We start from the raw sequence: 14326 nt of genomic DNA, 5'->3' as shown, positions 1-14326 counted from the left end.
ATTGTTTTCGATACTTAAAGATAAATTCTTCAATACTTAATAAAATAAAATACATGCACGTTTTCAATGGAATCTCTATAAATGTTGATTTGTTATTGTGCACTGACAAAAAGTTTCATTGAATATGACCACCCAAAGATATTCATCCTGGGTTCTGGAACGCAGCTCTATTGGAGAATGTCATCGCTTGAGATTGGGTTTGAATAGTGTGGGACGCCATTCATCTTCACTTATACGAATATTGGATTCCCATTATGTTTCCCGACATCATGCTGAAGTTGAAGTTTCCCAGGATGATCAATCGGTTACTATTAAGGATTTGGTATGTATTTAGTTATTGTTGTTCGCCAATGCATAACTAATATTCTTTGTTAATGTTCGGTGTGTGATGAAATCAACAAATATGCCCACATTGCAATTTTGTGCACTACAGTTTTTTGCACTATTGGTGATAAGAAACAGGAAGCTGGGTAGAAAAAGGAAGAACTGCAGAGTATTTTGATATAACAAATTTGTTATTAATGAATACCAATATTGCCTCCATTTATTATTTTTGCATGATTGCAACATCAAGTTGCCTCTGTACGCCATCTCAAGAATGACTCATTTCTAGTTTATTTGTTCAAAAATCAATGTAAACAGATATGGTCAAAATGATCAGGATTTTTTTTTTGTTTTGCAGTGATTCTCTGCCCAACGTAGGTTGAACAGAAAATAGTCGTATAACAACATAAGGAGGACAATTTCCCAAGAACAGGAGTCTGAGTAGCATCGGGATATACTATTCATTTTATGTTACTTTTTGATTTTGATTCATTCTGATCTATTTGAAGATGTAACAACCTGTTCCAGATTCACTTTCATGTAGTGTCGTCGAGGTAGTGGCTTCTAGTCCATTATCAACTCAATTACTCTATGGAAGTGTCGTCATGTAGTGTCGTCGAGGTAGTGGCTTCTAGTCCACTATAAACCCAATTACTCTATGGAAGATCCACTTAGTAAAATGTGTATTGATTTCAATTCTGTTTACTCAAATGTAGATTTTGTATTTTTAAATGAGTAGTACAACTTAATATATAACTGGCTGTTGAAGAAGATTCGGTAGAAGTATTCTATTCTCTCTCAGCCCCTAAAATGTTCGCTATATTGATTTCAATTCTGTTTACTCAAATGTAGATTTTGTATTTTTAAATGAGTAGTACAACTTAATATATAACTGGCTGTTGAAGAAGATTCGGTAGCTAGTATTCTATTCTCTCTCAGCCCCTCGGACGTATACGTTCGAAAAAAAAAACGATAAGAAGGTGGCACGTTAAAATGAAACAAAGAAATCGACATCGACGTCACGACATCGGCAACATTTTAAATACCCAAAATTCCAGTCAATACTCACAATAAAATTTTTAACAAATTTCAAAACCAGATAATTTACTACTAAAGAGACCTGATCACGTGACGAAATCACTTACACCGAATAGACAACTGTTACCTCAGGGTCCAATAACATTTTCTATACTTATACTACGATATAGAACGAAAAACAAAAGTTAAGATTACGGATCATAATAGATGTGAATTTTTGGCACAAAAAGACAAGGAGGAGGTACGTAGAAATTAAACAAAGAAATTGACACGATCATCCTTGAAATCGGCAACATTTAAAAGGTCAGAAAAAAAATCTGGCCAACACTTATCCTGAAATTTCAAATAAAATAACCGTTAAACGTTCCAACAGCTAACAACAAAGGAACCTCAACAAGTATGGATTGTATTGAAATTTATCAGTAGATTATACTCTACGAAAAAATTAATGCCTCATATTTATATATTATGTCTGGCACTATAGAACGGGTTTCTTCAAAATTTGTTAGTTTTAAGTTATAATTTACTACTTAGAAATTTAATAAATATCTCCTAAAGAATTTCATACCAAAAAGACTACTGTCAACAAATTTTCATAAATGTTAATTAGAGGGTTTTCTTCTGTTATTCGTTTCTTACAAATGAATCCTTGTGATTGAAGATTAATGTGGGAACAATTTATTCCATACGACCAGACATAGCAAGTCCTTCCATAAAATAGAGTCTTTATTGAATTTGTTATTCCCTTAGAAACACAACTTGACAAAATAAAATTTGATGTTAATTTAGTCGTGTCCGTCTCTATTTTGAAATCAAGATGGAGATGGCAATATAATGGATACACCTTTGAAATTTTGCCTACACATTGTTATTACTCCTGGGATCCTTGGTATAGGAAAATAATTTTCAATGGCATTCTTTATAGTATACAATAGATTGATGTGGACACCAATTCGGTATTTGAAATTTCTGTAACAAATTATGTAAATTAAGTTTTTATTTCACTGTTTATGTAAAAAATAAATTTTAATATATGCATTAAGTATAAACATTTCTCTTTTCCTCTTCTTCTAGAATTCTGTGAATGGCATATTCGTTAATGACGTACTGCATAAAAGTTCAACGATCACACTCAATAAAGGCGATTCTATTGGGATTGGTGTTTCCATACAATGTTCAGAGGAAGATGAATTAACATTACCTATATATGAATTAAAATATATGCCAATCACAAGAGCAAGGGCTCCTAATTCTAATACTGCACAAACTTCTAAATCTAATAGTAATACAAACAGTAACAATAATAAACCATCAACCAGTGCAAATGTCGAAAGTAAAATAAATAGTAAACCTGTCGTAGAGGAGGCAATTTTAATAATTAGTGATGATGAAGATAATCCGACAAATAGTAAACCTAAAAAACCGGAAAATAATGAAAACTCCAAACAGGAAGATCAAACGCAAAACAAAGAAGAACTGCCACTGGCAAATAATCTTGGATCGAATATCAAAGAAAATTCAGTTAAAAAAGAATGCAATGAAGATTGCGCATCATTGAAAGCATTGTCCACCATTGATAATAAAGTCAACTCGTTAACAAATGAAAAGGAAGAAAACAACCAGAAGGTAACTAAAAAGGAATGTGAATTACAGACAAATCAAAAAATAGTTAGCGAAAAAGAAAATACCACAAATACCTCTAGAGAGGATGTATCTCAACCAACAGAAGATAACAGTAATAATAAAATTCACATACCCATTATACCAAGTATTAAACAAGAACATATACACTCGGTATCGGCCGATGTAAAGGATATTTTTGGCGAATTGGATGACGAACAGAAAAATACTCTAAAAGAAATTAATCCATTGGTTTATAACGATCTCAGCGGACGGCCTTTAATACCAACGGCAAATATTAATAATCCAATAGTCAACGGCGAGTGTATAACTTTACTCAGTGATGATGATACAGCTGGAGATGAAGAAGAATTGGGCATTATAACATCATCTACACCGCCAAAACACGATGATGATGGTGGGGGTGATGAAGGCAAGCCAACCACCGTTCAAAATCCTCCATTAGCAAAAAGTCCAAATATTTTTAATACTTCCTTAAATGATTCCTTTGAGGAGACTACCTCAACACAAAGAGCTTTGGAGGTAATTAAAAATCATTTGAATGCCCAAAAGACCAAGGAAAATTCAGCAGTGGTGGCCAGTAGCGACAATGTTGATTTGGAAGATTACACATCGTACGAACCACATTCCGATGATGAGGATATTGAAGAGTTTATGTTTTCTCAGGTCCTAATCAATGACATGAAGGCAGAGTTAAAAGACGATTTTGACAATGACTTAGAGGAGGATATAACATCCGCAGATAACACAAATGCTGGTGAGCTGTTACCTATAAAAATAAAGGAGGAACCCGACTTGGAAAGAAATGCGTCACTGTTAAATGAATTGGATAATTCATGCTGGGTTATAAGTGATGATGAGGACTATGACAAGGAATTGGAATCTAAGGTCTCCGATTGGTCCAACAAAATATTTTCGCAAAGTTTCAACTACAGCAATCAATCCCAGATCTATGATTTGGATGATAATCTGAGTGATGAAGAAGATATTGTAGACGAACAGGAATACGCAAATCGAGATGCGAATTCAAATATTAATGAAGAGGTGGATGAGGAAGAGGAATTGGGTTACATTGCTGATTTGTACAGCACCAATAACGATTTATCTTCTGCTGATCAACCGGATGTGGGTGGTATAAAAGTTAAGGAATGTTCGGTTAGCCTTACAAGATTAGATGATAATCGAAAAAATACCAGAGACAAAAGTCCAGACTCAAACACATTTCAAAATGCTGTTCCTGACAATGATTCACCGCTAGTACGGCCCAGAAGAAAAAGTCTAAGTAAATGTAAAGCAGTGCCTTCATCTTCTTCTTCGTCCGAAGATGAATTTGAAAAAACCAATGAAAAATCCAAGAAAACCGTAGAAAAAGCTACAGCCACGCCGGAGTTGGCAAACCACACGGCAGAGCATCCAAAAGAAAAGTCAATTACACGGCCACCACCAGCAATTATTTCAGCACCCTCTCTACCAAAACATAAAGGAAAACTTCGAGGAGTTTCTGCCGAAAAGTCTCCAATAATTTTGAAAAATAAAAAAATTCCTTCACTTTCGAAGAAACTGAATTCGATACGTGAACAACTACGTCATGATGAAATCAATAAAGTGTTGAAAAAGAAATGGTCGGAAAAGCCAAGTGTGTCCAAAAAACGAGACAAGGAACGTATAGAAATCATAAAGGAATGCCGAAAGGATAGATTGAAACAGCTTGCCGAAAAACACACCAGCCCAACTAAAGATAATCTGAAAAGAAAAAGTTCCACATCAAATGACCATTCCGATATTAGAACGAAAAAAGCAAAAGTTAAGATTACGGAGCATAATAGGGGTGCATTTTTGGCACAAGACGAGACGATGGAGTTGGCGCGTAAAAATGAAACAAAGAAATCATCCACATCATCATCCTCGTCGTCATCGACATCGGCTACATTTAAAATACCCAAAATTCCAGCCAATACACACAATGAATTTTCTAACAAAGAACCATTAAAACGTTCCAACAGTACGGAAACGCTAACGAAAAAAGATCCCATCAAACGTTCAACAAGCATGGATTGTGGTTTTACCACATTTTCTCAGGAAATTTCCAAACCAGATAATTTACTACTAAAGAAACCTGACCACGTGACGAAACCAATCATACCACCTAATAGGCGCCTGTCAACAACTGCTACCTCAGGATCCCATAATATTTCCGATGCTCCAAACACAACAGCTGCGGCAGCGAGTAAAGAAGCGACTTTACCAAATAGGCGACTCTCAACAACAACCTCGCCCAATGTTACACCCGATACACCCACAGCTGTGTGTAAAGAAGCATTGGCGGCCCGTGCCCTTCGAACAACCAATAAAATTACATTTGCCTCAATGGAAAAAAATATCATTGAATCGGAGAAGAATAAAACTAAACTTAACAACATATCGACACAACGTTGTACTGGTACTGTCCTGACATCAATACTTTCACCATCGAAAAGTGCAGCAAGTAAAAAGAAAACCGTTCGATTTAATGATATACCTACAATACACTATATTGAAAGGATTAGTGGAGCACGAAAAGTGGCCGCCAAGGATATTTTACCACTGACTACGCACAAGGACCGACGCCAATTAATAAGACGTACCTATCCAATTATTGATAACACCGATAAAATTATTTCACAAATTCTTGCATGGAGTGATGAATGGTTGGTGAAACGGAATGCCGCTGTAGAAGCAGCCAGTGATATTGTCTACCCCATGCCAATACAATTCAGTTCATTTGATCATTATAAAAGGTAAGTGAGGCGTGAAAAAACCACACCGACTGTATAATGAATGTTTATTATCTTTTGAAAGTCCATCTCAGGTGAACCATCTGTTGAGTTGAATTGTCGACTTCTCGTTTTAGAAATATGGATATGGATACAGTTTAAAACTGTCTCGTCTCCGATTTTTCACAAACAGTATGCGCATATTATTTGTGATATTAAGTTTTTTTATTTATTTTACAGTATTGTTTTCCCTCTTATGAAACTTGAATTTGTTAGTCTTTTGGAGCGGGAATATAATCTAACAAAAAATGTCAAAAAGTACAAAGTTGCATTGGAATATGTAACGACAAATGCCAATCGTTTGATGCTAGTCACGAAATGTAAATATATTTACCAAAAAGTAAAATGCAAAAATATGAACTCAATAATAATTCAATTCTTTTCTACATAGTTACCTATCAAAATCGCCAACAGCTGGACAGCAGTAAATATGATTTGGTTATATTGGAATCGAATAAAATGAATACAAATATGTTTGCATATTTGACATCGACGCGTAAAGGGGCTGGTAAGTTGTGGTAAAGCCCTTTTGTGTAATGATGACCAACAAGTATTATCTGTTCCAGGTACCTGTAATACAATGGTTTTTGAAATTGTACCCAAAAACATAACCAAAGATTTCTTTTGTGGCATACACGAATTGACGATACGACCCGTCATCGATAATGTTCGTGTTGAATTTGGTGCCTTCAATGCTGTCTATCAGCTGGAGGCAACACCATTATTCAAAAAAATCCTCGATCCCCTGGAAATGTTACAGAGTCGCCATCCTCCAAAAAAGAAAGTCATCTATCGTGGTTTTGACCCGTTAAACGATAAACAACGTCAGGTGTTATTGAATACCTATGTTCGGATCATTGATGAGACAACACCTAATGTATCACTGATACAAGGACCGCCGGGTACGGGCAAATCGTGTGTCATCACGAATTTAGCATTGCAAACGTTATATGGTGACGAGGTCAGGTGTATGGATAAGAAAATTTTGATATGTGCCCAAAGTAATGCAGCCGTTGATGTCATCGCTGGCAAATTGTATGATATTAGTATGAGAATGAGACCGGAAATTCGTTTTCGTCTTATACGTTATGGGCTGCAGGATAAAATAAATCGTTTGGTCTATCCGGTAACATTGCAAGCGATTATTGAACATGAACAAATGAAAAAAATGAAGGCAACTAATCCGGATATCCCGATGGAGAATAAGGAAAATTTAAAAAACCAAGTAAGTTTATGTGATGTGGTAGTAGTGTTGATAAAAAAGGGACATGACGCGGTAAAAAGGGGGAAAACTGTAGATGGATGTTCCTTTTTTTTTTGGATTTTTGTAATATGGCTGTGGCCAAAGTCTCAGCTAATGCTTGTCCACACACCTATAATTGCTTTCACGGCATACGCATGTTTTTGAGCAATCTTCGGAAGGGTGTAGATGGTTCGAATCGCTATGTAATTCCCTAGACCTGCGTAAACCATAGGCTGCTGGGATCCATCTGTCGATAATGTCGACTGACATGTTTTTCTTCTTTTGAAAAGTCGACGATACTTCCTGTTGTGGTTTTACGCGGGGTAAAATACGATTTGATTGATTCTATGTTGTGAATAAAAGACTTGTTTTATGATTTAACAAACTTAGCCAAATTTATTCTGGAAACTAAAATACGTTACAAAATGTTGATCGTACTACGACAGAACTGTAAGACAACTCGTACGCGAAGAGACTATGTGAGTGAATGATTGAATGAATAAAATGTGTTCTTGTATTCGTGTGTGACAAGAAGCAATCATGCCAGATCTATGCTGATTGGCAGGGTTCCTTTACCGGAACATCTGTTCAGCATGATAAACCTTTTTTTAAGTTTATAACTCTTCTTCATTTTCATCTACAGATTTTACAACTAGAAGCCCAGATAGCTGAGATGTCGAAACGCAATATAAAGGGTACTGTCGAAGAAGATATGCTGCTGGAGAAACAACGTAAGCTACAATTGATGCGAAATATATCGACACAATTTACAAGGCCCGAAGATGAACGGAGCATTGCCACATGGTTTTTAAATAATGCCAATATTGTGTGTGCCACACTTTCCAGTTGTGTTAAACTTGCTCAGTAAGTAAAAATTCTTTGCAGCACTACAACACAAATCGGTATACTTGTCTTTTTTCCAATTTACTGTTAGATATGTAAATTATTTTGATATTTGCATTATCGATGAAGCAACACAGTGTACCGAACCTTGGACATTATTACCCTTGAGATTTGGAGTAAATTCTCTGGTCCTGGTTGGTGACACACAACAATTACCCGCCACTATATTGTCAAAGGTATGATGGGATTATTGGAAAAGATTTTTGATTTTTTTTAACGAAAATAAATTCAATTTTTACTTTTCAGAAAGCGAATGAATTGGGTTTGGGTACCTCAATGTTCACCCGAATACAAAATTGTTTAGACAATATACCAAGCATTGCTAGCGGTGCCAATACCAATGGCTTCATAACGAAAGATCACATAATCTGTGGTCTACAGACCCAGTATCGCATGCATCCGGAAATATGTAAATGGCCCAATCAATATTTCTATCGCAATGAATTGATTAGTGATCGCAAAACTCAGGACTATAAATCACCGCTGATGCCGTTCTCGGTATTGAATTTGGCCTACACGCAAAATTCATCATGTTCGAATGGAAAAATTACCAACAATCTGGAAGCAGAATTTGTGGCGAAACTGTTAAAGGCTCTCGACGGTTTCATACCAAATAAATATAATAGTTATGGTGTAATAACACCATATGCACATCATCGGACAACATTGGAACATTCAATTAGGTATGTCGGAATAATAAGTTTTTTTAACAATTTTTTGTAACAATAATGTTTCGAAATTTTGGCAGATCCCTTGGCTTAACAAATATAATGGTGAATACCATTGATTCTTATCAGGGACTGGAAAAAGATGTCATTGTTATATCGAATGCCCGCACAAATGGTATTGGTTTCCTATCGAATCCTCAAAGACTTAATGTGGCCTTGACGCGTCCTAAAAAATGTCTAATTTTATGCGGAAATTTTAAAAATTTAGAGGTAAGTTGTATTATTTTTCTTAATTTTGTTTTTGAATGAGATTGCAGACAAAGGCATTACGATAATAAAATAATAAAATGTAATATAAGTTATTAAGGCAAACCTCACCTAAAATATGAGATCATTTTTCAAGTTTCTTATATCAAAACGAAATGCATTGTTAACAGTTAGAAGACCTAGAGTAGGCTGTGTTTAAAAAAGGTGAAAGGACCTTTGTTTGACACTCATGTTATCTGACATGATTTTTTATATTTTTTGACCGAAGAAATATTAACAACGGTTACACTTGTCAAAAAATAATTGTTGTCGTTTATTTTTTTATATTTAGGTTGTTCCGGCCTGGCGAAGTCTACTGCAAAGTGCTCGTGAACGTAATCTCTATTATGAAATTTCAACGAATTGTGTTAATGATATACACACAAATGTGATTGATAAAATAAGAATTAAAAAGGATATAAATTCAGAAAATAAAACCAAACCCAATAGCGATACAGTTTAGAACTGTATATACATATACTGTATAAGACTAATATACCTGTATTTTCTATCATATATGCAGTTTAAATGTACATACATACATACTATATATAAAAACAAACTTTTGAATTTACTATTATTATTTTTTTACATAAGTTTAGTATTACCTTCTTTATATGATTATCATAATTTGTTTTGTTATTGGTAAGAGTTGCATTCAATTTCTATTTTATTTCTTAATTGTGTATTTTTTAATTCATTAAAAACTACATATTGTCATTCTTTTAAAAAAAAAATATTGTTAGTATTATCAATAACAATAATGGTTTAACGATTTGTTTTTTCGTAATGAAAATGTAACATAAAATGTTTTTTTTATTTAAAAAAAAGTGATCTTAAATGGAATACTAAGGCATGTTTGTGGCGACGTTGTTCATTGACGAGGGAAGTTGTTTTCACGAGTCTTGGAAATATCATAAAATATATTTTTTTTTTAAATTCAAACCATAAAAAATATTTTTTTTACATAACATGATGTCCAAAAAAATACCTTTTTTGGGACGTCATGTAATTTTTTTAAAATATAGATAAAAATTTAATGCGTATATGGAAATATTTAATTTTTTAAATAAGAAGAAATAGTTTTTTTTTATCTACACTTTTGACACTTGAAAAGTATTTTTAAGAATATAAAAAAATATTTTTGAGTAGTAGGAGTCAATTGGTTAGTGTTGATGGAAGGTGTAGTGGTCTACTGGGGGTTCGTAGTGGTGTTCCCCAAGGATCTGTTCTAGGTCCTCTATTGTTTATAATCTACATAAACGACCTGTTTAAAAAATTGGAGAGTTGGTGTGTCCCGTTTGCCTTTGCTGATGATTTGCAGTTAGTATTTAAGGGGGATAGTCATTTTGTTACTGTGTTGCAGTCACAAATAGATTTAGTAATGGCGTTGTTGAGTGATTGGATGCGTAGTAATAGCCTTCTCGAAGTTCAGTGATGTTAGTGTTCTTGTTAGGTAAGCTGGTGCTATTATAGAGTATGTTGGGGAGTTTGAATATTTTATTTATTCCAAAAAATGCAATTTGAAGCCATTAAGGCCGATTTCATTTAAATTGCAAACTATACTACTCCATTTAACAAGATTTCTTAATGATATCTTAGAAGGTATTATTCTAAAAATAATAATATATTTCAATGTTTGGCAAGTGGCTAACTACTCAAGTAAGTGTATTAATATCACATATTCAATATTTAGTAATAAACAGCATTGTATAAAATATAAGAATTTAAATTTGTATATTATAAAAAAATATGACATACTTTAGTTTAGGTAGAAAAATTGAGAACTACTCCAAAAACATTAGTAAATAATATTATAATTTGTTTAGATATTTTAGACATAAAATCAATTTAAGCATACCCGATTTTCCATTTCGAAGGTATTGCGGAAAGGGTTCATTATAAATCATATTTATAGAGTACAGATAATTAAGTGGAACCGTAGTGGTCTATTATTTTTAATTTATATGTGCTGCTTGATAATGAAAATTGCTTTAGGGAATGCGGGAGCTTATTGAAAGTTCTGGCAATTCGTATGATTTATTCATTTGACCGATAGCTCTTGAAAATGATTTATTCATTTGACCGATAGCTCTTGGAACAATTAATTGGTTTGTTCTGTTCTTTGCTTGACTAAACGAACAGACTTATTTGTTTATGTAAACAAATATTTTTTGATTCAAAACAAAAATAAATGACATATTTTTCAAAACCAAGGAGTTTGGTCGTAAGTCAATCGAATTCGTTCGTTTAGAATTTTACAAAAACAGGCTGTTGTAGTAGAAAATCAGGACTTTGATTTTTAGTAGCATTATAAAACAGCATTAATGTTCTACAGTCTATAAATCTCCAAAAATGACAACCAAGAAATTGTTTAACTTTAGTGCTAACATGGTCAAATTTTTAAAGCGAAAAAAGATAACGAACAACTCTGTGAATCGATAGCTTAATCCTTTTCATATTTGTTTTGGTTGTGCCAGAGAATATTTCAATGCAGTACAGTATATGAGACATTATTAGTGAATGCACCAGTTGTAACTTTATATTGCGGGGTAGAATTAAATCCGTGTTATAAAGTTGTCGTAATGTTAAATGTGTATGGGTGACTACATTATCAATATGACTATCAAATGTTAGCTTATCGTCAATAATAATACCAAGGCATCTTATGCTACTGACGATGTTAATTATTTGACAGTTATAATTGAGTGATAAATTAGAGTGAGCACTACTAGGAAAAACTAAAGCATTTGTTTTTTTAGGGTTAACAATTAATCGGTTGGAATTCATCCATACATACAGCAGGTTCATAACACAGTTAAATTTAGCAAGAAGGACATCGGGGCTATCTATAGATGCTTTAAATAAAAGTTGTATGTCATCCGCATATGAGTAAGGAGTACAATAACAACGAATACTGCTAAATAAGTCGTTTAAAAACATAATAAAAAACATTGGGCCCAAGATAGAACCTTGAGGAACACCACTTTTTACAGGTAATACATCAGAGAGAATACCCTGCATGGAAACACATTGATATCTTTCATTTAAGTATGAATGAATCAATTTACAGGCGTTAGGGCTGAAATCATAGAAATTTATTAATTTTCCTATTAATATGCTATAATCAATTTTATCGAAGGCTTTCTCTAAGTCTAGAGATAGTAATATCGAAACATTCTGCTCACAAAGATTTCTTCTTATTGAGTCGGTTAGGCCTACCAGTAGCATCGACGTGCTTCGATGACTACGAAAGCCACATTGGCAATCATCAAGCATATTATTGTTCTCTAAATAATTATCAAGCTGTTTTTTTAAAACGTATTCCACTACTTTTGATAATACAGGAAGCAGAGCTATTGGTCTGTAATTTTCCCCAGTCGAGTCCTTCTTCCTGATTGGGTTAATTTTAGCTATTTTCCACTCTTTTGGAAACGATGAGGTCATGATGATGGTATTTGTGAAATGTAAGAAGTACGAAGAAATGTACGGGAAAATAATTTTAAAAAATTTTAGAGGGAGACCATCAATTCCTGGTGCATTTGATTTGACGGCTGAAAAAGCTAAATAAAGATCGGTGGATGAAATGCATTGAAATGAGAACCCGTCATTAGCAGTTAACATATCTAGGGTATTATCAATGTTAGTATCAACATCTAGCTGATTGCTAACAAAAGAAGTGTTTAAAGAATTGAGATCTTCTATGGTTAGCTGTTTTTCCCTAGTAGAATTTTTATCAATTAAACCATTTTTCCTAATTATACTCCAAAGATTTTTAGAACTAGTGCAGGTATTAAAAAGTGAAGCATGATAAAGCTGCTTGTGTTTCCTCTTAATGGACTTGGCTCGATTTCTTGCTTTGCAGTAAATTTGCCATTTTTGAGTACTTTTATCTAAAAGATAAGAACTATATGCCAAATCTGCAATAGACTGATGGTAACGAATAACGGGGGAATTTATCCATTTGTCTCTATTGAATGATTTTCTGAATATTTTCTTTGGAAATACTGAATGTAGCTGCCAAATTCCATACATCAGAATGTCTAATTGGGCATCAACATTCGTTGTATTGAACATATTCGAAAGATCCAACGAGGAGGCTACATAGTGCAAATCGCTCTCATTGACATTGTTGTAGTCGACGTATTCATGAGTATATTGTTCTCTGTTGACAGACAAATCCATTGAGATACAGATGAAGGCGTGCTTCGAAATATCCGGACATATAAACTGTCCACTACGTACCATGCGGTTAGGGTTTGAAGTTAAAAAATAGTCTATTAATGAAAATGATTGATGGGATGGATCGAAATGTGTTGGTCGCGAGTTATGCAGCACTGAGAGGCCCATTCTCAAGCATGACCGACGTATGTTATGAGCTTTTGTAACATCGAAGAGATTGTTGTTATTTTAGATAACAATCTTTCGTTTAGGCAACATATTAACCGGGTAGTGACAAGAAATAATTGGTCTTTAAGAGATCTCTTTATGGAACTGATTTATCTTTTCCACTTTTTGTCAAGGAACGGTTAGTAAGGGCTCTTGTCCTCCCTTCGATTATATATTGTTTTGAGATCTACTCAGGTACGACGCAATGCAACTTGAATTTGGTGCAACTGTCGTTGAACCGTGCTGTGCGCTACTTATATTGACTTAATCGTCTATCTCATATTTCGCCCTATGTGCACAAATTTCTGGACTATTCGTTTCAATCATTTTTAAATTGTCGGTTGTTGCTTTTGTTTTACAACTTAATTGTTTTTCAAAGTCCGCTTTTCCTAATAGGAACCTTTATGTTTTCACACTCTACTAGAAACAGTCAGTTGATAATACCGCGAATTGCTTATTTAATGGATTATTCATTCATTGTTAGAGTAGCTCGGCTGCGTGGAGTAGTTTTATCTTTGAAGGTAAAGTTAATTTTGTACGATGTATATTGTAATTCTGTTCGTTAATGGGCTTGATAGCCTTGGATTACATGTGAAATAAATGAAATAAATATAAAAAATGTTTTTTTTTTAATATATATAAAAATATTTTTGAAAAAAATTTACATTTTTTAAATAGATTTCCTTGACAAATATATATTTTTTCAATATAAAAAACTTTATTCCTCTTGCAGTCCTATTAAAAATCTATGCTTATGGCTCTTGGTGTCCTTTTAAAATCCACGTTTATGTTTCTTGGTATCGTTAGAAAGGTATTCTTAAAAAATGGCTTACGACTTTGTAATCTTATTTAAATCCATAATTTGTCCATATTGTCTTTTAATGTGTAGCTGGAACGTTCATCAATGTATAATAAGTGATTTCAATGACACCATATATAAAATGCGGTTATTAAAAGAAATCATGATCCGTTTTTTTTTTATTTCTAAAATTCATAACTTT

General features: G+C 33.6%; 1 protein-coding gene across 1 annotated transcript; it reads left to right on the top strand.

Annotated features, from left to right (window-relative positions):
• The first annotated feature begins 124 nt into the window (after positions 1-124).
• On the top strand, positions 125-9399 carry LOC133338303 (probable helicase senataxin). Its single transcript, XM_061546484.1, has 10 exons — positions 125-322; positions 2437-5780; positions 5997-6136; positions 6208-6324; positions 6383-7041; positions 7703-7923; positions 7994-8138; positions 8209-8645; positions 8711-8900; positions 9229-9399. The coding sequence occupies exons 1-10, from the start codon at positions 125-127 to the stop codon at positions 9397-9399; spliced, it is 5622 nt and encodes a 1873-aa protein (XP_061402468.1).
• Positions 9400-14326: the final 4927 nt, after the last annotated feature.

The sequence above is a fragment of the Musca vetustissima genome, unplaced genomic scaffold (assembly GCF_032173495.1).
Source record: "Musca vetustissima isolate MV318-11 ecotype Yass unplaced genomic scaffold, APGP_CSIRO_Mvet_v1 utg783, whole genome shotgun sequence".
Taxonomy (NCBI): domain Eukaryota; kingdom Metazoa; phylum Arthropoda; class Insecta; order Diptera; family Muscidae; genus Musca; species Musca vetustissima.
Note: the sequence above shows the minus strand (reverse complement) of the source record. Positions and strands in the feature narration are given on the sequence as shown.

Excerpts from the sequence above, each read along its gene's own strand:
- LOC133338303 (XM_061546484.1), top strand. The coding sequence starts at position 125 with ATGACCACCCAAAGATATTCATCCTGGGTTCTGGAACGCAGCTCTATT. Across the intron at positions 6,137-6,207 it reads TTTGATGCTAGTCACGAAAT|TTACCTATCAAAATCGCCAA; the intron begins GTAAATATATTT and ends TTTTCTACATAG. Across the intron at positions 8,139-8,208 it reads CCGCCACTATATTGTCAAAG|AAAGCGAATGAATTGGGTTT; the intron begins GTATGATGGGAT and ends TTTACTTTTCAG.